The sequence below is a fragment of the Physella acuta genome, unplaced genomic scaffold, assembly GCF_028476545.2.
Source record: "Physella acuta isolate Inbredline_101_S28 unplaced genomic scaffold, ASM2847654v3 ptg000357l, whole genome shotgun sequence".
Classification (NCBI taxonomy): Eukaryota; Metazoa; Mollusca; class Gastropoda; family Physidae; genus Physella; species Physella acuta.
The window spans coordinates 137,259-162,250 of record NW_026731876.1 but is presented as its reverse complement, the minus strand read 5'-3'; the positions used below and the strand labels follow the sequence as shown (position 1 = coordinate 162,250).

At 33.5% G+C, this 24,992-nt stretch overlaps 3 protein-coding genes across 15 annotated transcripts; 2 read left to right on the top strand and 1 right to left on the bottom strand.

Annotated features, from left to right (window-relative positions):
* Positions 1–1,653: 1,653 nt before the first annotated feature.
* LOC131941341 (zinc finger protein ubi-d4) lies at positions 1,654–10,040 on the top strand. Of its 11 annotated transcripts, none has more exons than XM_059300558.1 (13): positions 1,654–1,702; positions 2,805–2,968; positions 3,246–3,365; positions 4,012–4,208; positions 4,298–4,388; positions 5,173–5,187; positions 5,450–5,572; positions 7,110–7,169; positions 7,473–7,529; positions 8,018–8,155; positions 8,378–8,490; positions 8,624–8,705; positions 9,130–10,040. In XM_059300558.1, the coding sequence occupies exons 1-13, from the start codon at positions 1,659–1,661 to the stop codon at positions 9,195–9,197; spliced, it is 1,272 nt and encodes a 423-aa protein (XP_059156541.1). In that variant the 5' UTR covers positions 1,654–1,658; the 3' UTR covers positions 9,198–10,040. The 11 variants fall into 11 exon arrangements, with proteins under 11 accessions (XP_059156541.1, XP_059156540.1, XP_059156539.1 ...); XM_059300557.1 differs by having other exon boundaries at positions 3,246–3,374; positions 8,021–8,155; XM_059300556.1 differs by having other exon boundaries at positions 3,246–3,374.
* A 2,715-nt stretch (positions 10,041–12,755) lies between these two features.
* LOC131941331 (uncharacterized) lies at positions 12,756–20,920 on the top strand. Its single transcript, XM_059300542.1, has 19 exons — positions 12,756–13,032; positions 13,622–13,771; positions 13,929–14,105; positions 14,182–14,309; positions 14,483–14,560; positions 14,972–15,092; positions 15,244–15,366; positions 16,476–16,562; positions 16,797–16,901; positions 17,033–17,114; positions 17,348–17,460; positions 17,887–17,981; positions 18,192–18,231; positions 18,369–18,467; positions 18,731–18,826; positions 18,944–19,087; positions 19,304–19,357; positions 19,622–19,707; positions 19,883–20,920. The coding sequence occupies exons 1-19, from the start codon at positions 12,889–12,891 to the stop codon at positions 20,076–20,078; spliced, it is 2,118 nt and encodes a 705-aa protein (XP_059156525.1). The 5' UTR covers positions 12,756–12,888; the 3' UTR covers positions 20,079–20,920.
* Positions 20,921–21,020: 100 nt separating this feature from the next.
* On the bottom strand, positions 21,021–24,923 carry LOC131941333 (uncharacterized). Of its 3 annotated transcripts, none has more exons than XM_059300543.1 (4): positions 24,810–24,923; positions 23,457–23,785; positions 22,047–22,823; positions 21,021–21,642 (listed from the first exon to the last, which is right to left on the bottom strand). In XM_059300543.1, exons 2-4 carry the CDS (start codon positions 23,707–23,709, stop codon positions 21,557–21,559), a joined length of 1,116 nt encoding a protein of 371 aa, XP_059156526.1. In that variant the 5' UTR covers positions 23,710–23,785; positions 24,810–24,923; the 3' UTR covers positions 21,021–21,556. The 3 variants fall into 3 exon arrangements, with proteins under 3 accessions (XP_059156526.1, XP_059156527.1, XP_059156528.1); XM_059300544.1 differs by having other exon boundaries at positions 23,457–23,721; XM_059300545.1 differs by having other exon boundaries at positions 23,457–23,716.
* Between the last annotated feature and the right edge of the window lie 69 nt (positions 24,924–24,992).

The following is a 24,992-nucleotide window of genomic DNA, read 5'->3' as shown; positions in this document are numbered from 1 at the left end:
CATTTTAATATAGTCTATCTGTTTTGTCAAAATTAAATTTTAAATGAAGTAACGACTGTAAAATATCATGTATCAAATGTTATAATATGCATATAAATATTCGTTTAGAAAACTCATGAAATCTTTGTATCATTTAATTTTTTTTCCGATGGGAGTAGTTGGTAAATGGCATGGGCGATTTTAGCCGATTTGTCCCCGACAAAACGACTCAGTCAAAATATCTTGGTCATATTGACTCCCGTAAAATGGGCTATCGTCATTTTGGCTACCGTACATTTGCACTCCCGACAAATGGGCTCACGCCATATTGGCTCCCGACAACTAAATCGAATGACTACTTTTTGAATAGACGTAACCATTGTCTCCATACTTGGCTCTACTACCACCATAACCTCTTTTAAATGCTTGAATTTTAAAAAAAACTTCTATTCGTGAACCTACAGCAATTCATTTTAAAAATCAAGCTTTTAACAGCACAGTTCCACTTATTTGAAAATGTTGAGAATGTTTTATTAACTCTAGAGTTAATTTAATGGACTTCATAACTAGATGACCCTTAAATTTAAAAACATAATATTTCTTAAACGCCTACTTGATGAAATAATGTAAAAAAAAAGCATTTCGAACAAGACCGTTGTATTGCGGGTTTAGTTTAAATTTAACTTTGAAGAGTAGATGAAGGGGTTCTACTGGCAGGGGACATTTTGAATTACGCCGTTTCGCGGCGAGACTTATTGTCTCTACGGGAACGGTATTGACAGGACCCTTTTGTCTGGATTCCTAATGAATGGAGCCCTTTTGTCGGGAGCCAAAATAACTAGTTGGGGTCGTCCACAAATAATCGACGTCACACTCGAAGGGGGGGGGGGGAGGGGTCCGTAATTTTGTGACGGTGTGTGATGACGGGAGGGGGGGGGGGGTTCAGATGGTGTGACGTCACTTTTTTTAATTATAAAAATCCTATGTTAGAAAAAGAGTTTTGGCTGTTATTTCGCGTTTTAGAAAACTGTTTTAATAAATTGTAATAGGAATTGATCAAAATACTCTATTTTGACAGAGTTCAGTCGAGATTTTGGAAAAAATATCGATGTTTTAAAAAAAAATTCAACAGCAATTTTGAGGGGGGTGTAGGCTAAGGTGTGACGTCATTTTAGGGGGGGGGTCTGGCTTTTTGAGACGACGTGTGACAGAGGGGGGGGAGGTAAAACTCGTCTTAAAAACGTGACGTCATTTATGGATGACCCCTTTCTTGGGAGTCGTAGTGAAGGGAGCCTATTTGTCCGGAGCCTAAATGACGGGGGTCCATTTGTCGCTGGCCTTTTTTACTCTTTATGTCGGGGCAGTTTTGGTCGGGATAGTTTACACGTCCGACTGCTTGATCAACATGGATTGTAACGTCGAGGAATATAACACAATATAACACAATATAACAAAATAATCAACCACCACGCTGCCCTATAGCCCTATATTTTGGATCATAAGGGATTGTGCAAAAATAAATTTATTTGTGCACAATCCCTAATGATTTCTGGGTTTATCTAGCTTAGATTTTATATGTCGACCGAGACAAGAGTTTTATTTTGTTATTTTTATGATTCTATATTTTAAATACGAGCCAGTGTAGTTTAGATCTAAATTTTTAATTTTCCGATGTCAACATGGCGTCAGAGGCTGGGGAGACCTCTGTCATTCTTCAATCATGGTAAATAATTATAATTAGGCCAAAAGTTCATTTTCTTAAAAAGTTAATTTTTAATAAAAGTTAGTTCGCCTAGTTCTAGATAAATAGTTTGGTAAAAACCCTGTAGCTTCGTTGTTTTTCCGGAACGGTTTAGTTTCTGAGTAATGTAGATTCTGCTCCACTCACTCAGTTTTGTTAACTTTTTTACTTTTTGTTTCAGTGAGTCTTTTAAATTTTAGCTCAGTTACGACCGACAGTTAATACTCAATTGTTAGGCAATATCAACATTTATTATTTGGCACTTAGGCCTATTTAGTTTAAATTTTTAAACAAAGTGACTACTCGGAAAAAGATTTATCGTCCCGTCTCCACCTAGTCGGCAAAAGATAGTTCTGCACATGCACAGTGACCCAGGGTTAGGGATAGTGTTAGGCCAGGGCTAGGATTAGGGATAGGGTTGGGGTTAGGCCTAGGGTTCTGCGGTTGTAAACACACGCATGCGTAGTACCATCCAAAACATTGCCGCAAAGGCAAGTCGTAGTTTCCCTCCATTGTGCATGCGTATCTTTTTCCGGCTAGCATTGGCCATTTTTAAATGAGAGTCCAAAAATGTTTTAAAAACACAGAATCTGAAAACATTCTTTTTTAATATTTACCCCTAATTTTTGTTTTAATTCTAAACGCCAAGTATTTTAGCAATGTTTGATATCGCCTTGATATTCCCAAAGCTTTATCCCTGCAGAGTTGAACATATTTTATTAAGATTTGTATAGTTTAAAAAATTGACACCACATTAACATTGACCTAAATAATGGTTGGGCCAGCTGTTCCTGTTTTTTCAATAGGGCTTTTTGTGCGAGAGGTCCTCACTGGGATGAATGAAACACTGCAAGTCTTGCAGGATCTCATTATTTCTATACAAAATCTAGGTTTTCCTTGTTAAAACATTAGATTTGAAATTAATATTATGAAACTATGTGAGTCAGATAATTCTGAAAAACTGAAAAGTTTGGCTATTCAATATTTAAGCATAGGGAGTCATCCATAAACCTCACATTCTTAAAGCTACCTGGGTTAAAAGATGTAATCCATAAATTAAAAAAAAATTTTTTTTGTTTTCTAGCTTGCCCACAGAACAACGCTACATGGATCTTTTAGAACAAACTGCTAGCTTTAATACTCGCTTGTCCATCGAAAGAAAAATGAGACTTCCATTTCTGGACTCACAGACAGGCGTTGCTCAAAGACACACAAATCTCTTTCACCCATATCGACACAGACTTCCTGGTATGTTTGCACAACAGTTTTCTTTAACAGATGTGGTGTTATTGGTTTTTTTAAGAGAAGAATGTTGAAACAAGGTTGTTACACCTTGTCCAATTGTTTGAACAATGAAGTATAATGTAGATGTAGTAAAACAACTTGTACTCAGAATTTTTCAAAGTTGAAATGTGTTACTGCACCCATATTTTGACACATTACATAAATCAGTCCACCTTTGGAGAGTAAGCAGTATGAAAAATATATTAAAAAAATATTTTAAATTGTATTCTTTGTTTTTCAGGTACAATTGAAGGACAACTGTTTACTTATCCAGCAAAAAGATGGAAGAAGAAAAAGAGATCATTCCTGTTCTCAGAGCGTAGAACTGGTGTTAATGGTGAAATTGAAACTGGCGACCCTGGTAAACAATGTTAGGGCCAATTTTCAGTTATTTTGTACAGTCATTTAAAGTTTAATGGAATAGAAAGATTTTATATGGGATAGCATTGTCAGATGGTAGATCACACCACTGCAAACCTAAAGGTCTCAGATTCTAAGCAAGGACCAACAGATATATCTGAGTCCAACCAGCTCAGATGGGCACATGTTTCACATTAGGCAAAATAGAGGTGGTTGGTCATACAATTCTGCCAGGCCTGAAAGGGAAAATGTCTAGATCTCCTTTTAAATAACTGTTATCTTAACTCTAAACTGCATAAAATACTTTTTTTTTTTAAAATACTTTATAAAAACATTTAAATACCATACAAGATTTTGATAGTGTAATGGTAGATCATTTCATATTTAATTATAGTATCATAACAACTAAAATATGAAAATGTTTAAAATGGTATTCAGGATTCCTCATTCAGGTTTTCATCTACTTTGGTCTTTTTCAAAAATACTATTATTTAAAAAGTTCTTTTCTTCTAAAAATTAATGAACTTACCTTAATAACAGCTTTTCTTTTATGAATATTATAAATTCCGTTACAGCTATTTTAATATATATTATTTTAAAATATATACTATTTTGTTATTACTTACTATTAATTTTTTTTTCTGTAGATATGCATCAGATCAATGCAATAGAAAATCCAGCTCATCGTTTAGACGAACATGATTTTGATCATCTAGAGGCAACAGATGGCTGGTATGATGATGTTGATGACTTTGGTGAGCCACCAGATGATGGTGCAATGGTTGACGATCAGTCTGATATTAGTGACTTTGAAGATTCACTCAAAGGAAGAAAAAGAAAAAAGGCAAGAGACATTGCAATGGTTACATATAATTTTTTTTACAAAACAATCTTCTTGTGTTAAAAACATTTTTTTTCTATTTATTTGTTTAGAATACAGGCAAAGGTAGAAAGAAAAAAAATGAAGATCATAGTAAAGAACTCTTAAATCCTGAAGACAAAGAGAAACCCTATTCGTGTGAAGGTGAGTAGTGCCCTTCCAAACAGCCCTAGTTTGCCATTTGTTTTGCTTATTAAAATGTGCATCATTAAAAACATCTCAGTTAGCTCACTTCATAGTTTTTAAAAATACATTTTTTTTATCTCTGCTCAGTAAACAGAAAGTACAGATTAGCCAGTATCTTAAACAGGACCCTAAAATAAATACTCTACCAATTTGAATGGTTTTAGCAACAACCAATATTTTTATTTTATTTTTGTGATTATAAATAAACTTTTATCATTAACTGGTGTTGAAAACTAAATCACATTTGAAAATTTTAAAATGAATATAAGCCATCAAATTTGTGTTCATGTTACTTATTAAGACAATAAAATCTTATCATCTAATTACAGTAAATATTATCTTATATCCCCTGTAGATTAAATTAAATTAAGCATTACTGAACAAGTCAGTCGTAGATCAGGTTAATTTGTTCTCTGTGCATTTTGTTGTTTAGGGTGAATGGGCATGGAGCACTTTTTATTGTAGTCACTAATTTTCTTCTCTCAGTGCTCTGTGCCCTTTAAACACGTAGTGGCAGCCAAGTATGTTAGACCTAGTGCCGCAGTATTTTGTCTCTATTTATTGTACTGATAACTTTGCTTTGGAAAGGGAAATGTTGTAGAGAGCTGGTAGGAAGAGTATCATTGTGTGTGTGTGTACACCTAGTCACTGCATCACAAGCACCATACCTGACATTCATTGTGCCTGACACTCAGCCATTTCATAGCTAACTGGTATATGCATATATGCTTTAAATCCTCAGTTGGAAGGAGAAAAGGTATGGTGGTCTGGTCAGGCTTTTTTTTTCTGTATTTACAGGTTTTTTTCTATTTGTCTAGTCTGGAGTATTTTTCTCTTCTTCTTCTTATGACATAGCTTTTTTTCCCTCCTTTTTTTTGTGACTTGCAAGAACTGACAAAGCCGCATTGTTTGTACTCCTGATTTTTTTTTTATTACTTGTTTATAATTTTTTGGTTGATGGAGATCACTTGCCACACACTCACCCATTACTGAATGACGTCATGCTATATTGTTTGCAGCTTGTGGGGCCCGCTACAAAACGCGGCCTGGGCTGGCATACCACTACTCTCACTTCCACAACGGCATGATGGATGAGGAGAGTAGAACGCCGTCGCCAAAACCGCCGAGCCGTGCAAACTCAGGTTCAGTGCTGATAACACAATTACCGTGTTGTCATGACCTGCCTTGCACATTCACCCTTCTTGCTTTTTTTTATTTTCTTTCTTTTCGCTTAGCTTAGCATTTTATTTTACACAAGCTTTGCATGTTTTGTGTTCATCTCGCTTTGGTTATAGTTTTGTTCTACAAAGCATTTGTATTTGCTAGTTGTCGATGTTTGGTGGTCTCCTGCTTCCAGTCCTAGCATGGCTCTGGATCTGTGTATAACAACTAACTACACAAATGACTATAAGTTTTATCAATAAATCTTTCAAGTTTATTTGTTAACTTTATAGAGAAAATAAAGATCTATTGGTAACACCAATTAGAATGTCAACTTGAATGAGTACATTCTTTATAATGTGGTCTAAGTTTTAATAAATATTCTTTACAACTTTAATTTTAATGCTCTTAGTGAGAAATGAAAATATTTATTCAGAAAGTTAATCTTTTCCCAATTTCTTCAAATTATTATTTATAATAATTTCAAACAATGACATATGCATGTGACTATTAATGGATGTTTTAAAAAATTTCTGTTTGAAATTGGTACAAAGAAATATAAACCACAATAATCCTAAGTGAAGGGTTTCTTTATTTCTAACAAAGTTCAGTGTAATTGATCCTTCAAAAAGGTTACTCAGTTCCACATTATTTCAACATAGCAAGATGTATTCAATACAACATTTGATTGCCTATAAGTACCATTTTTAACATTGGATACTTTAAAATGCCTAAAGTTTTAAGTTAAGAAATTAATTACTTTTGTTTAAGTGACAAAGTTTTTTTGCCAGTGTTTAAACTGTTACATATATTTTACAATGCATTGAGCCCATATAAATGACATAAGTTGTACCATTTACAAAATTGTGTACTTTCTTTCTTAAATGTTCAAATACACCAATCTCCCACTGCTCAATATTATGATTGGGCAAATTGGCCTGTTTTATCTTTCAGAGAGCCATCCATTAGTCTATTAAATAGGAGGATTTTAAAAACTCTTCTAACTCTGGGGTCTTGGTGTAACTTGCTGCTTCTTATTTTATCATTTGCACTTCCTAGCCTATTATTTGTATAATCAACCCTCTTATAATGTATATGAAAAGCATTTGCATAATACATTTTTTGTTTACAAAAATGTGATTTAATTGTAACACTTAAATTAATTATAAAATTTAGTTTCAGAGTAAGAATTAAAAGTGCCGAAACATAACCAGTAAAAGTTTAGTTTTCTCCAAAGTTGAATCTTACTTTCTAAATTAAATATTGTTCATTTAAAATTGTATTAATAACATTATTTTTCTCCTGAAAGTTAATCTGAAGAAAAATGAGTTAATATTTACTTTTTAGAGTGGCAAATAATTACTTCATTAAATTTATTTAAAAGTGTGTTTTTTCTTCACATTAGGTTTCAGAATATTTCATTGTTTCTCTTGTTCATAACTTCTCTTGGCCTCCATTAAATCCTTTCTTTGTTTCATCTCATAACGTTTTGTATTTTTCTTTCTCGACTGACAACAGAATACGTACCTAAAAGCACAAAACGTACTCGTGGTGAAACATCGGCTTCAAACGGGAAAGGTAATCCACAGTGCCTTGTGTCATATTTCATACAATCTAAATAGGCTGAATTTTACACAAGTCACAAACATTTTAAGCCTAAATTCTAAACTAGCAAAACTAGAAAAATCCTTGAGAATTACATTCAATGCCAGATAATAATTTCATAATTATTAGAAGTAGAAATACAATATTTCTTGTAGATTTTGATTTATATTGAGTTAATTCTTTGATTAGTGTGAGTAGTTTTAGTTTATTTGAACTATGCTGTGGCCAATACCACCTTCTTTGTGTGCATACATGCCATTACCCTTCCTGCTTTAGAAAAGATGAGCATTATACCTCAAGTCCAACATGTAGAGAGGGGAGCTTTTAAAAAAGGTTGGCCATTTTGCCCTTTGAACCCTAGCATCACTTAGTGAACCAGACTGGCGAGTTGACAGAAGCATTAAGTAGATAAGTTGTTGTAACTAACTAGATGTCACCAATGCTCACCATTTCTACTCTGTGTTTCATTATCCACTTTTCATCATGTTTATAACACCTCATCATCTGCACTAACTGTGTTCCTTGTTTTATACCTGAAACAAATTCAGTACATTTTGTTCAAACATTTTTAATTCATTTCCTCCAATCACTAAAAATTATATTTAATTTATGTGTACATTAGCATTGTGACAACATTTATCTTTTTTTTTTGTTGCTAAAAATAGTAGGTTGTAGTAAAAACCTTAATACATAACTAAATTAAAATATTCAAAAATTTACCAAAAATTAATGCCATCTTGTCTTCTGCAAGTGTTTGTAAATGCTGATTTAGAAGCTGTGTCTGAGATAAATGTTAATGTTATTCCACGTCTTCCCTCAAGCAGCGAGTAAATCTTCAGCCAATGGAGCAAAGGTCTCAGCTAATAATTACTGTGACTTCTGTCTGGGGGATGCAGCCGAGAACAAGAAAACAAAAGTGGCAGAGGAACTTGTGTCCTGCAGTGATTGTGGACGTTCAGGTGGCTGGGTCTTAGTACACCTACCATTTGTTTTTCTAACATCATTTGTTAGGATGTTATAGTACACCTACCATTTGTTTTTCTAACATCATTTGTTAGGATGTTATAGTACTCCTACCGTTTGTTTTTTCTGTCATACTATTGTTAGGATATTTTATTTAATGTAAGGAACAAGAAATTTCTAGGTACATTTAATGTAAATGTTATTGGGACTTTTTTCAGGCCACCCATCCTGCCTGCAGTTTACAGACAACATGATCATATCAGTGAAAAAATATCCATGGCAGTGTATTGAATGTAAATCTTGTGGTCTATGTGGCACATCTGACAATGATGTAAGTGGATTGTCTTGTTTCAGTTTATTTGTTGAATCATTAGCCATCACAAGTGACCGAGTTATATCCCTTTGGTTATCACTTGAATGCACATAGTCTTAAAGTAACTCTGAGCTGTGTTTGTTGTTTACAGGACCAGCTGCTGTTTTGTGATGATTGTGACAGAGGATACCACATGTATTGCCTGAACCCACCCTTGTCAGAGCCACCAGAAGGTTTGCTCCATTGCTTCTTTTTTTTACACCAACGAGCCGACCCGCAGCGTATCATACGCCGCTATTTAGTTGTTTTATTTTCTACTTTTCAGTAATTCATAATTTGTGAATTCGACAGTTCCAATGCTGCCACTGAAAATATTTGCTTTAAAACACTCTTTCCCCCCCCCCCCCCCCTTTTTCACAATCGGCAAGGCAGCAATTATTTTTATTTTGGAGTTTTTGCTCTTAGATAAGGTTGCTGTCCCTGCTACCAAGCCTCATCTGCCTGAAGTCCAAACTGGATATTTTTGGAATTTACAATCATACGTTCTCTCCCAACCATAGAAACCATTCAGTATTTAGGCTACCAGCTTTTATTTGGAGTTTATAATTATATTCTCTTTCTCAATCTAAGTCTGGTTTTGTTTTCTCTACTTTACAGGCAGCTGGAGTTGTCACTTGTGTATTGAAGAGTTCCATGGAGGAAAGAAACCTGCAGGAATGAACTGAGACAGCTGGCCATCTGTCAATGTTAATCCATCCATGTTAATTGTAGATGTGTGTCTTTAAACTTTCTTAAATAGTTTTACATTTTTTTTATATGACTATTTGTAAAATATCAATTAGAATGTACATTTGTGATGACAATGTAAATAACCTTTTTTTTTCTGTGCTATAAAAACTGACTTTTGTATGTGGAAGACACATAATTGACAGACACTGCTCTAGTGAATTCTTTATCCCACATTTTCTCACTAAAATAGCAGAACTCATTATTTTTTTTTTCGGCATTCAAAATTTTTTGTAAACATTTTTAATTATATGGGCAAAGCTATCCCTTAATTACATTTTTTTACTTCTGAAATGATTTGGTTCAAACCATAATCACTATGGAGTTTTTATAATAGATTTGTATAATCTTAGTTCAGGTTAGCAGCATCATGTATGGTGTTGACTGAGGAATGTAAATATTGTACATAATGAATCTCTACATGTAGTACATGACATGGTCAGTACAGGTGCATTTATGTTCATTTATGTTCATTGTTTCTCCATTGATGGAATGAAAGGAAATTTCTTGTCACTCAAGGGTTGTTCATGTTGTAAGGACTGGGTGGCCTCTTGATCCAAGTACTGCTAAATCTGGAGGTCACCAGATAAAGGGACTCTACTCAGGTTTTCTGGGTTATCTCAATTTAACTCTTTTTGGTCTGAAATAATACAGACATTAGTTATTAAAAATCTTTTGAACCTGAGGCACATGAGTAGGTTATTTACACAGAAAATATGTATTGTTGAGAAATATGTCATTCATACTTCATCTTCATCATCAATAAATTGTGTATTAACAGATTTTGTTTTTATTTTCTGCTATGTATCTTTAAAATGTGAAATACAAATATTGGCTGAATCTCTCAGCATCATCATGATTCCATTAATAGCTAATTGCTTGACAAACTAGAAATAATCACAACATAAATGTTCTTGAAAGAAAAATGCAGGTATTTGCAAGTCTCAGAGTTTTATTTCATGTTTGATGTAGGTTGTAGTTAACCAATCTGACTTCTCAAATAGCTGCAATAATTACTAGCCTCAAAAAGCAGGCCAGCTTATCCTCTCATGTAAAGAGGAGAGCGTCTTATCCTCCGCTTGCCAGGAACTTTACACAAATTGAATTCCCTGGTATAGTGATGACATTGACATGTGGGCTTCTACATACTGACTTAATTTTACCACATCTAGTACATAGTTTTGTCTCCCATCTCTCCAGTAGAAGATGTATAATCTCTAACTACTTATGCCTGAGCATGCAGATGGTTTGTTCCAACTCCGTGAGTGAAAAGAAATATGAAAAATAAACAGGTTGAAAAAAACTGCAAATTATGAAAGTTATAAGAATTCTGGTAATTTATTTATCCTACAAAATTCTTCCTGTAGTGGTTTAAATGGTAGCCTGACAACTTTTTTTTTAATTATCATGTGAAAATATATTGCTGACTGATAATCATACAAAGTTAAAATTAAAACTTTGCTGCTATTTATCATAGGCTAAAGAAAGTAATGTCACACTGCTATTTACAGAGGTCATTTTTAAGTAGTTACTTTACTTTTTTTTTTTAATAACGTTTTAAATAATCAATGAATCTAATACTGACTCAGCTTTGCTAAAATTTCCATCCGCTGAATTAATTTGTTTTTGTATGCAAAAGGAAATACCTTGATTGATATTTTCAATTTTTGACCAAATCGCCCGTGCCTGCCTATAAATCCTTATGCTAAATAAACGAAAAATGAGGTGGGGGGGGGGGGGTCTGCCAAAGTGTGACATCGGTTTTTTGGAGGGGGGGGGGCAGGGGTAGTTTTTATGACGTTACCATCTGCGGGGGGGGGGGGGGGAGGAATCAAGTTTCGAAGGGGCGGCGCCACGACAGTGTGATTTGCCTCTGCAGGCTTTTCCATAACCACTGTAGCATCATCATCATTCCTTTGTGGCCCCTGGGGAGCACAGGGCTGCAACTACACATTTCCAGCGGACTCGGTTTTAGGGCTGCTCCCTTAATCTGTGCCCATGTGAGCCCAGCTGTTTTTTGTCTCTTCCTCAATCGTACAAAACCCAACACCACTGTAGCACCGATGTTCGTTTTAAAGAGTGCAACACTATGGATACGACGGGCTACTATAATCGTTCGCTAAATCGAAACAGGCGCGTCTGCGTGCGGCAGGGTTACCTGCAGTGCCACGGGCCTCCCCATAAGCACTATGGTGCCTTCATTCATTTTAAAGAGCACCCTAAACTTGGGACAAGGTAGCACATGACATTTGATACTTTAACTGAAAGAAGGGCCGTGACCGGCGCCCTTGAGGTAGTGTGGCGGCTCCCGAGAACGCCCCGCGATGCCTCTGACATGTGGGTGGTTGCTGGGGCGTGTTTTAACTCATTATTGCTTAGAGGGATAAACGTACACTCAAGATCAGAGTTTCTTCCAGGCATCTCAATTTTACCGCCCCCCCCCCCCCCCCCCCCCCCCCGACCCGAACGAAATGAAATTTATATAATTTATATAGAAAATATATACTTTTAACAGTGTCCGCCCCCCCCCCCCCCCGAAGAAAGTCTACACCCCCCCCCCCCCCCCCCCGAAAATTTCAAGTGCCCCCCCCCCCCTGGAGAAAAAAGTCTGGAAGAAACACTGCTCAAGATTCTCATACAGCATGCTACAGGACGTCTAGGCGGTAGTGTTGATAAACCCGCACCCCAACAACTATGATCCAACTGCTTTGTTTACATTTATACAACTCAGTTTTAGAAAACAAGGTCTCGCGTCTAAAAAGGCACCATCAGTAATGTACGCTATGTCCATATGAGAAAAAGTTGAACGTATACGCCCCTCCCCCAATAACTACTTCTTCCCTGCACCAATGAAATGATGTATAATCAGTGGCGTAGGCAGGGGGGGGTTAGGGGGGGTCATAACCCCCCCCCCCCCCATAGACCCCTCGGTATATATAAAAAGTATGAGGGGGGGGTGCAAATCGAAAGTTTGAGGGGGGGGGGTGCAAATCGAAAGTTTGAGGGGGGGGTGCAAATCGAAAGTTTGAGGGGGGGGTGCAAATCGAAAGTTTGAGGGGGGGGTGCAAATCGAAAGTTTGAGGGGGGGGTGCAAATCGAAAGTTTGAGGGGGGGGGGGGTGCAAATCGAAAGTTTGTCCCCGGGTAAAAATTGGAACCCCCCCCTTGAGACGATCCTGGCTACGCCACTGTGTATAATTACATCTTTTGAATTCTTACTATACAATATTTATGAATATACATGAAAAACTAATATCAAAGATCTTTGTGATTACAGTTTGCAAGTGGGCAATTACTGTTACCAAGATTGAGATAATAACGTATGTTGAAAGGCTCTCTGTTAAACGAATTAATTGCCCTCAACTAACTTCAAGAGATACTTTTACTAACAGACAAGTTCAATTATCTTTCCTTTCGGCCTATAATAATAGTAGGCCTATAACTGAAGGTTGCTACCACCAGTCTCTATATAAATGTAAACAGTGTTATTGGTTGAATTAAACATTTTTATATAAATAAATATAAATGTATTAAGTACTATTAAGCTTAGTTTTTTATTTGTAGGATTTAGAATTTAGTATCGCATAAAGGGAGCTATCAACTTGTCAGTCACATGACCAAATAGTTGAAAATGTCGGCATTTATTCGTTTGGGTCTACTTTCGGTTTTCCAAACAATATTTTTATTACTCTTGTGTAATACGTGTTTGGCTACAAATTATTATGTAGGAACGGGTATTGGAGATATCACAGGCCCAGCTGCACAGGTTAATATGGTAAGTAGATTGACTATAATGTGATAGATGCATGAGTATAAATTGATTTAGAAATTTCGAAATACAAATCCAGTTTTAAAACCAAGTTGCCAGATTGACAAATTTGTTACCAAATCTCGTAGTTGAATTTCCCTTATATTCAGGGTTTTTTTTTTTTAATTTTAGTTATATTATAATTTATATTATAGCCTCAGATTTTGACTATAAGAATACATGAGTTTTTAGCTTATCTGTACTAAACATTAATTTACACATGAAACAACTTAAAACTACAATCAAACAGGAAAGTGTAGTGTAACATTCTTAATTTTTCATTACCTCATTATTTTTCAAATAATTATTTGTAGCCTATTTAAATATTTAATACTTTTTAAAATTGTCCTGAGTGCTGAACAGAGGTGTAGTGGCGGGGGTACATATGTCCCCTGGCGCCGACCCTAGGGGCGCCAAAATAAGCTCATTTTAGATGCTATTTTATAAATATAAAAAATATTGGGGGGGGGGGGGGGGTCCAAATTGAAAGTTTATCCCCGGGCGCTGAGAGAGGTCGCTACGCCTCTGGTGCTGAATGACAACTATGTTTTTTCAGATGGGTTATGCTAACCCTGGACAAACTAGCCATGGCATACATCTCAGACAGTTTAGTCGAGCATTCATCTTCGCTACATCCCCAACCAGTGCTAGATCAGTATTTGTTAGTCTTGATGCTTGCTGGTCACCTGGTGCAGTGAAACAACAAGTAGGCATTCAGTAATTATTTAATTAATGAGATTTATGGTTTTTAATTCGGTAATTTAGAGAATTTTCAGATTTTATATTCAAAGTAATGTTTTTATGTTTGGTATTTATGCAAGTTACAATACTACATACCTAAAAGATGTTCTGATTATTTCTAGGTTGTCAAGCAGTTGAAGTTAGTTTATGGTGAACTATACACAGAGAGAAATGTTGCTGTCAGTGGGATCCACACACATGGTGGTGCTGGGGGATTCAGCCAATATTTGTTGTATGATCTCACAGCTTTTGGATTCAATCAGCAGAATTTTGAGGCTCTTGTTAATGGAACACTGCAGGTAATAAAAACTTCCTGAAGTAGGTAATAGTGTAATTAAAACTGTGTTCCATCATGTTTTGCTAATTGACCCTCAGAGTATCCACCAAGCCCACAAGTCCCTGCAGCCAGCTGACATCTACATGAACAGTGGAGAGCTTTTAGATTCCAACATCAACCGCAGTCCAACAGCTTATCTTAACAATCCTGAGGCTGAGAGAGCTAAGTAAAAATAACTTGTCACTTCGGGTATACTAAAAGACAAAGTAGAAAACACATTACAGTAAAAAAATCATCAATTTAATGTAACCAATTTATGTTACTGTCATGTTAAAAAAAAATTGTATATTTAATGCATGCTAATAAATATGTAAACACACTCCTTATTATTCTACTTAGGTATAAATATGATGTTGACAAAGATTTTGTTGTTCTAAAGATAGTTGATGGTGCGGGAAAAGGAATAGGCATGATCAGGTGATTAAAGTATTCTGCATGTCTAAATGTCTGTTTTACTTTTTTTGTTGGATGCCAGTATGTCAAGTACCTAGAGGCGGGTTTTGGTTTGGAATAGTCTGGGATTTTACTGCACCAAAACAATTTTTTACACTAATTTAGTAATTACAGAGCATAGAGTTAGAATGTAATAAAATAATCAGAAGGAAAAAAATATTTAATAGTAAATTGTAACATTCAGCTAGAAACAGAAAGGGATTCAAATTTAATAATCTTCAAATTATGGCAATATCTTTAATTTCAAGCTTTCTACCTGCTTTTTTAAGGTAGTGCTTTTTTTAATTAGCCATTTAAAGTAGGCCTAGTATATGAAAAGGTCTAAAATAAATATTAGCTACATGGTGTTAGTATAATTATAAATGAATATTTCAGCTGGTTTGCAGTTCACTGCACTAGCATGAACAACACAAACAAGCTGCTGACCTCTGATAACAAGGGTTATGCCTCCTTACTCTTTGAGCAGCAGTTAAACCCAGGAGCACTGCCAGGAAAGGTCAACATTTTTTATTCATAATATGAATTTTTTATCCCCACATTTACTGTGCTCATTCTAATATTGTATATGCCTGTTTTAAACACAATTTCTGTTTTATATTGTTCTTCTGATATCATATTGAAATGTTCTATAACAATTAAATGTTCAGGGCCAGTTTGTAGCAGCATTTGCCCAGAGTAATTTAGGGGATGTCTCTCCCAATACTAAAGGGCCTCATTGTCTGGATACAGGCTTGCCATGTGATAGAGACACAAGTACTTGCAATGGAAGGGTAAGTTGTTTTCTTTACACCAAGAACCTACAGTGTGGGTTGAAATAGCTTGGCATCATTCATTAAAAATGTATAAATATGTTCACAATTTTGTTAAATTATTTTAAAATGGAAATATAGATGAAGTTATTATTAATTGGTGTAAAAAAAACATGAAAAAGAAAAGGAAAATATGTTTGACTTAATGGACACCAGCGAGAAAAGTCTCAAAGGTATTTGAGAGGTGTATAAATTCATTTAAAAATCATGCACAGCGTAGTTACAATTAATATGGTTATAAAATCCTGTCTATCTGGTTTTTTTCGGACTTTACTAAAGATTGGATGTATTTGATGTTTATAATATTTTCGGTAACTAAATAAAAATTTAAAAAAAAGCAAAAACAATTTGGTTTTCACGTGTAATGGCGACATAAACAATGGCATCCTGCTATTGGATAGGCAGCCATTGATTTTATTGTACACATTGTAAGCTAAAAATAGAAAACTAGGTCATGGGGTTTTAAATTTGCATTGTTATTTAAAAACTTGATCTGCAAAGTTTTGTAAACAAATAGTTATCGATCACTAAGTTACTGTACAGCCAATCAATATTTGTCTTACGAAAGTGAAACATCCGGTTATAACTTAGGCTTGATGAAAATAAATAGAAATGTAGCCTTAAACTCAACAAATTATTTTCAAGTTCTCTGGATTTGCAACTTTTATAACATTTATTCTAAAAATATAAAATTTCTAAATTAATTTTAGGCTTAAGTTTTTATTTTTATTTTTTTTTTACGGTCTAAATCTAAAAAGCACGTTTTTATTCCATGTCAACAACATTGGGGACGGAATCTCGTCAACTCGCTCGCCTCCATTAAATTGTTAAATTGTATTTAATAAAATGGCATCTAGTTCTAGAATGAATTGAAAGCATTTGATAGAAATAATTGGTTTTAGAAAAACAGTATAATTCAAATCACATGTTGAAAAAATTTAAATGTCAGTTTTTCCTGAGCTATAAATTCATATTTTTTTTAAAAATTAGGCTATTTGAATTTTTTTAACTATTCCTGTTATTTATTGAACCTTTTTTTAATTAGAATCATTAACCTACTTTTGTTTTAGAATGAACAGTGTGTGGCGTTTGGTCCTGGTAACGATATGTTTGAAAGCACCAAGATCATTGCAACTAACCAGTTTAACAAAGCATTAGTAAGCTGTAGTATAGTCTCTGCTATATACCTAAATATATTTAATTTCCAACCAAAGGAGAATTGTGCTCTACATATTTTTTTTTAATTTAGTATCTGCAAATATGATCAAAAAGCTTTTTTTCATCAGTTATCTTTATACACTCAAACTAGAAAGTATTTATACAATATGTGAATTTATAATCTGTGAATTTATAGTTTGGCGTATTTTAAAAAATTATTTATCTGTTTTTAGGAGCTGTACAATAGTGCTACTATCAAACTGAGTGGTCCAGTAGACTTCAGACATTCTTATGTTGATATGACCATACAGAATGTTACTTTAGCCAGTGGAGCCACGGTAGTAAAGCTTTTTTATATCTCTCTACTACCCAATCATCATACTCACTCCCCTGGTGGATCACAAACTGAAATTATTTTGACGTGATCAGTGTTTGATTTCTGCTGTAACAACAGACCGTTTTATCCTAGGTTCAAACCTGCAAGCCAGCCATGGGCTATAGTTTTGCTGCTGGTACAACTGATGGTCCTGGTGCTTTTGATTTTAAGCAAGGTCAGTTACTCTTCTTTTTTTAATTTAAACCTTGTTCAAATAATAACTTTAATACTTTATTATGTTATCCAAACACATTTAGATGAATAATTCTGACTTACTATAAAGCTTGAGTTAAGAAATTGAGTGTTGCAAATTTTAAAATTGAATTTTACTTAATTTTGGCCTATGTTCTTGTGTTGTTTTGTTTTTTTCTTGGAAGTAATAATTTTGTAGTATCTTATCTTCTTTAGGTAGTAACAGCAGTAATCCATTCTGGAATTTAGTCAGAGACCTCATCAAAGAGCCAACCAAGCGACAGTCCGAGTGTCATTACCCTAAACCAATTTTACTAGATACTGGAGAGGTTTGCATTTCATTCTAGAATAAATTCCTTTAATTTTAAAACTACAATTTACGGGTTTTTTTAAAGTTTGTCAGCTCCACTAAACTGATTTGTACAACAAATGACAATATTTTGAATGTTCACTTGACTGACACCATGTTCACACTTGTAACATGTATACTATATTTGTCCAGGGAAAAAACTTGCAGTAAGTTAATATGAAAACATTTTTCCCACGGAAAGTGTATACTTACTTGCTGCAAGTTGTTTTTTTCTAGACATGTATATTGTATTAGAGTTCTGTGAAAAAAAAAGAGATAAAATTGTTGATACAATTAGACTTGAAAAGTTAGACAAAGTCGAAATAGCTTTGGGGTTTTTTTTTTTTTTTTAAACATAATGTTTGTTTTTCACTTTTATAAGTTATAAAATATTTATATCAACCAGATTAAAGAACCATATCTATGGCAACCCCAAATAGTTGACACTCAGCTCATTCGTGTTGGTCAGTTTGTGATCATCGTAGTCCCTGGAGAGTTTACGCAAGTTATAATTTATTTTAACAAATTTTTATTTCTTATAGACTTACACTAGCTAAATCAACTTTATTATGAAATGAAGCTGATTTATTGTAAATATTTTCATGTTTTTAAAAAATAACTTTTGCCTTTCATCTTTATATCACACAAATATCTTTTTAAAAAATGCTATTGTAGATTCCTATAAAGTTTCAGAATTTTTTCTTTTTGTAGTACCATGTCTGGCAGAAGAATGAGGGAACTAATTTACAATGTAAGTTAAATTTTATGGGAGTTTAAAATTTTATTCTAGGAAATCTATTCTCCTCTTAAGCAACCCACTGGTAAGAATATATAGAAATGCCACTTTTATTTGCAATAATTGTTGTCACACTTGTTATTTTATTACAGACACTTGTCCAAGAAGGATTTCCAAGTGACTCAAAAGTGGTCATAGCTGGCTTATCTAATGAATATGCAGACTACATTACCACATTTGAAGAGTATCAGGTATCCTGTTTAAATATCACATGCTTATATATCATTGAAAACTTTCCTATCTACAGAAATGTTATATATATTGTAAGAAATATGTATTATTCTAAATGTATTTTTTTTTCAATTTAATAGTTAAATACTTTTTTCTTTTAATGGGTTGTGGTTCCTGAAGTATGGGTTGTGGTTCCTGAGGTATGGGTTTTAGTCCCTGCTGTGTGGGTTGTGGTTCTTGAAGTATGGGTTCTAGTCATAGAATTGATATCCTTGTTGTTTAGATCCAGAGATATGAAGGTGGGTCAACAATTTATGGTCCACACACACTTGATGCATACCTGCAGATCTACAAGCAGCTTGCTGTTTACCTTGCACAGGTTGGTTTTAAAACTTGCCATCATTCAGACAGTCGTTAAATAAAAAATTAACAAGTCTTCATGGGTTTTGGATTAATCAATAGTTTACCTTTACTTTTTATTATCATCAAACAAAAGGGAAAGCCCTCTCCACTTGGACCACCCCCACCCAACCAGTTAGGCAAGCAGATCTCACTTTTGCCTGGCGTAATATATGACTTACCTCCTATTGGAAAACATTTTGGCCAAGTGATTAAAGATGTCCAACCCTCATATGTCCAGGTTTGTTAAAATCTGTTTTGAATACTTTAAAATTATATCTTTCAGTTATTTAAAAAAAACTTAAAAAAAAAGGCAATGTTTTCCCACTATCCATTCCCAGACTACACACATGTGTAGACCTACTATCAGTGTGTAGACCTATAATTCATGCCTTTTTTTTCAGACAATTCACAGTTAATAATTAAGTAGTTTTAAATTATTGTAATTAATTTCCAGGGTTCCTCTGTCACAGTAACATTTGTCAGTGCCAATCCCAGAAATGACCTCAGGGTAAGAATACATTTCATATAGGTACACTTAAGATATAATTAAAAACAAAAGAAACCTGAAAAAATACATTTTAGATATTGCTTTTCTTTTTCTATTAAATATTTTGTCTAGCAGAAAGTATTGTTCCATTTCTTGCTTCTGTGATTTAGGTTCATTTGTTTGTTTTTTATTTTAATGTGGTCAGTGTAGGGTGAATTTTAAAAAAAAACAACCATGTACAATACTTAGAGCTTAAAATAAATATTTTTCTAAATTTGTTTGCAGACAGGTGATTCATTTCTAACTGTAATGCGTAAAGACACTTCAGGAAATTGGATCCCTGAGTACACAGATGCCCATTGGGAAACAAGGTAGGCTTGACAGTAAAGTTTATATCTCATTTAGGTAGGTAATTAAACTAATTAGAGCTATAGATTTCCCAGCTTATAAACTCAAGTGTAGAAATCTGCTGGTGTTGTAACTATTTTTAAAAATGTATTTCTTTAACATTCTCTTATGAAATATGATTTATTTTTTTTACACTAGATTTAAGTGGGTGGATACAGGCTTTATTCTTGGTACTAGTGAAGCTGAAATTGTTTGGGATATACCAATAGGACAACAACCTGGGGAATACAGAATTGAACACAGGGGAACTTCAAAAAGTATAACTGGAACAAAGTCTGCATTTATTGGTCAGTCCAGCACTTTTATTGTCAAGACTGCTCAAAATATAGCATAAAAATGTAAGGATAACGTGTTTACATTATTTATTGTGTTGACATTATTTTATTGTGTTTACATTATTTTATTGTGTTTACATTATTTTATTTAAATTACAATATTTAGTGTATTTTACTTTTTTTTAAAAGATCTGCCAAATATGTAATATCTAAGCTATGTTTTCCATGTTTTGACTCCACCATCGTACTATTTGATCAGTCTTTTTCTGTTTTTATTTTTGTTTTTTATTTTACACGTTATTTTCAGACAACTGTATATACTAAAAAAATGAAAGGAATATAAATGTTCAATATTTTCCATCACTATTATATTTATGGGACACTTAATAAATATAAAACAAAATATCTTAAACAGAACATTGTTATAAGCAGAATTTTTAAGGATTAAAATAGTGATTCACTTTCACAAATTCATTGTACATTGTGTAATGAAACTAGATATTGCTTAAGTGGCATGAGTAAAAAATAAAGTAGGAACTTGAAACATTTCTTTATTGTCTGTACAACACTCGGCTCAAGGTTTACAGTTCAGCTCTCTAAACATCTCAACTACTGATGGTGAGACACTATCTAAAACAGAATTTGGTGCAAATTAAGTTTATCTCTGATTTTACAAGATGATAAATTAATAGTTTGCTCCTTCAGTAAGCTCATAATTAAATATTACTGTAATGAGGTTTTTTTGCAGTGATATTTTTATGCTTGTTGCGTTACTTGTTAAACATCAAATGTATTTTTTATATTAGAGTTGTTTTTTTTCAATTTTTATTATTTATAGCCTTATGAGATTTTACACTTTTTTTACAAAGAAAATTTTTAAAATAATTACAATATTTAGAACATTGTTTATTTGTTTGTTTTTTTAATTGTTTTCTGTTATCAGTAAAATTGTGTAGAGCTAATTTTTAAAGTACATGTCAAATCAGATATCATGAATAATTTTTGTTTTAAATAAAAATAATCAAGTTTTTATACACAAGTTAAAGCTTCTCAGGCCCAAGAATATTATACTGGTAGTCAAAAAAGAAATAGCACAATCTTTTGAAAGGAATATTTTGAACTTTTACATGAGAGGATAGCATGTGTTTTATAGTTCCAGGGATGTGAACACAGCTCAGAAGTTTAAATAATTCTTGCATGATATAAAAAATTCTTACTCTTCAAAAAATTTACAACAATCATTATATTTTTCTTTTATTTATTTACATTTAAAAACTCAACACAAAAATATGAGTTAACTACAGAATCTGCAGTTATGTTCTAAAGCCATGATTAATGACATTTAGTCTAGCATTATTTCAGTGATGTCTTTAGATTACTTTCTAAAACCTGTAGCTCAGAGTTAGTACGCAGTCAGGATGTTGGTATTTACAAGAAAGTATTTTAATATACAAATAACAAGGACATTAATTACTGATGTAAATGGAAGCCATAAAAAAATAAATGTGTTGAAACAAAAGGCCGGTAGAAAGACATTCTACTGTTGCTTGCCACCAAGTGGATGGTTCTCATTCCAAGCTTTTTTCATCCGTTCCCGCAAAATATTGTGCTCAGCCCAAGTGCCTGGGAAATTAAATTTAATACAAAGTTTCCTATAAGTAGAAATTTTCACATAAATATTTGAACAGAAAGTTTTGGATAAGGATTTCATTTAAATTAATCTTCCAAACATGTGTACAACAGAATTAATTTTTGGAAAAATTAAGCAATGAAAAATACCATCTTTTGTGTTCAAACATGTTATACAGCAGCCAACAAAATGTGGATACAAAGTCTTCTTAAAAGTTATTTCACAACTTGGAAGTATTTTACGGTGATGTGAAGCTGATAAATTACTATCCAACAGTAGGTAAGTATACAAAAAAGATTTAAATTTTTTGGTGACCATAATTTGAACTAATAAAATCAAATAAACTTGAAGGACAATTCCTACTTTCTTCAACCAAAAAGGAAATAGTTTTACTCACTCAGTTCATCACGTTGATATCTGTATTGATCAGGATTTGGGACTCGTCTTTGGTGAATAGAATCATTAAAATCTTCTTTTGTTTGGCTCATGGTGTATCCAGTGGTTAACCCAGGAAAAGTATTGTATCTCGATGTATGACTAAGATTTTGATAGTTACCCTCAAGGCTGACAGGCAAACCATCAACTGTATCAGGTTTAGAGGCTCTGGCAGGTCCTAACAGTTTCTTTTGGTTTTCAAATGATAAGCTAACAAGGTGCTGGTCACTGAGTAAAACATCACAAACTTTACTACCAAATTTGTGGCGTATGTTAGGGGGTAAATCAATCACACTTTTCAGATGTGATGCATCTTTAGATTGAGTTTGCTTCATTAAATCATAAGGCAGGTGACGAGTCCTATTCCATCCTAGTGCATTATCTCCATTTCTGGGTGCTCCAGTTTTTTGACAAGTATCCGAAGTATAATTAAAATCCATATTGAAGGCTAATGGATCTCCTATTAAACTGTACTTGTGTCTTACTGGTCTACTTCCATACCTGTCTTTGTTAAAGCTCCCATGTTTGTTAAGACCCACACTATTAATTTCTTTAGAATGTTCTAGATCTTTGTGTGAGAGCCTAACAGAATCTGCTGAAGGTTTTAATTCAGTGATGTTTTGTGCCTGTCTAAATGAAAGGGCTTGTTTGATTTTAGATTTCAATAGCACATCAGCTTCCTCTACAGCTTGCCTCTGCTTTAATAACTCTAGCTTGGAGAGTTCTAGCTGCTCTCTACCTAATTAGAAAAGAAATGTTTTAGCAATCTGTTTCTGTGTGTGTCTCTTCTAATATGCTAATGAACAAATTATACCAACAGCATGAATAATAATTATTGACAAATGAAGAGCTATAGATAGGCATCTTTTCTAGATAACTATGCTCATCATAAACTTAAGTAATCCACTTAGGAACATGCAGTTTTCTTATATTTAGCAATATTTAATCAGTTTTACAATGGTTTCAGTCATATTTGTATTTTGAGTAGAAGCTAAGGGGCCTGTCACTTAATACAGAAGCTAGAAGTGTATCAATTGTCAGAGTTTCTTCCAGGTATCTTTTCGAACAAAATGGAATTTATATAGAAAACTATTATTTTTCCGCCATGACATGTCCATGATTGATCAACTGGTTTTGAGTCTACAGACCATGCTGCAACACCTTCTTACATTTTACTGCTTTACCATTTGAGTTTCATTTCTCACAGTTTACCAAAGCCCATGTTTTATAACAAAGAATTTTTTTTAACTTAAAACCTGAGATTTTGGTATTGTAATTAAACATTTTTCACTATTATGAACCTGTTTATTTGTCTCATAAATAATTTCCAAACATAAAATAAAGGTTTCTTTCAGAATTTGCAATACCATACCTTTGATTTGGTCTTTAAAATGTTGTGGCAGTGGGTACCTCTCAAGCACCTGCTTTACTTGGATATTGTTTATATCTATAGCATTCAGACTGTCTGGGTCTACTCTTTCAAGAACAGTCCCAAATAATGTTTTACTTGGTAATGAACTTTTTTGCTTAGGATCAGAGGTATTGATCACTGGAAGTTTGATCTCCTCTGTAATATGAGGATCTTTTTCAGATGATGTGTTTTTACAGCTCTTGCCATTGGTCATTTCTCATCTGAGCTTAATATTAATTATTAATTTTAAAACAGGTAGATGACTTGTATATTCTGTATTGTAAGGGCGTCTAGAGAAACAGAACAGAAAGGGGTCAGAGAGTGATCGATCGAGATCTAAGTGAAATTTATAGATTTAGATCTATATAGTTTTTAAAATTTTAATTTAAAATTCTTAAACTGGATGTCAGGCCCTTATCTTTAATAATTAGGCCTAATTAAATTTGAATTATTTATTAATAATTTTAGCCTAATTATAGGCCTAATATTTATTAATTTATTTATAATATTTACTTATTGGTAATCTATCGTTTTGGGTACGTAAAATCGCCCGCGACTAGTAATGTGAAAAACAGGTGACTCCTTACATTTTAATAATTATTTCACATTTTGAGGAGGATTTATGTTTTAAAAATACAAAAATGTTGGTAATCTATCGTTTTGGGTACGTAAAATCGCCCGCGGCTATTTATGTACCAAAACGTTACCTCATTGTCAAGGCTTTAATTATTTAATAGAAGTATATATTGTCATACTTTTGTGTCAAATATTATAGATAAATGAATAATAAACCTAAATCAATGGCTAAATTTATCGATATAGGCCAGAAATTAACTTTAAACAGCAGTGTCTGAGAGCAAGATTTGCTATATAAACAGCAGCCATTTGTAAAATAGAGTGGCTTCCCCCTGAATCTGGCGCTAAAAGCTTATAAAAATAAAACTTAGACAAGATGGCTGCTATAGTAAATGAGCATGGTTGCATCTGTTGGAAACATCGCTAGTCTTCATTTATTACGGAAAAGTTTTAATTCAAATGTTTAAAAACAGGTACATAAATGAATCAAGGAAACATTTTTGAATTTTTTAAAACATAAATCCTCCTCAAAATGTGAAATAATTATTAAAATTTAAGGAGTCACCTGTTTTTCACATTACAAATCGCGGGCGATTTTACGTACCCAAAACGATAGATTACCTACTTATTTAATATTTAGGCCTTTTATTAAATTTAGCCTAAAGTAATTAGCCTATATTCAATATTCGTGCTTCAGTTTAATAGCCAAACTAAATTAAATTAATTTCCATTACTTACGCTAATCGCTCAATAAATAATTTTCAATAATATAATAAGTAAGATAATTTAGATCTAGATTATCTTTATTATTCTTTATCTAGGACCACTACACTTCTGATTACGGTTACTATGCTACAAGCGTTTCCGGTATTATTTGGAAATATGGTTCGACCAGTTACCGTTTAATCGGTTAAACGTGAG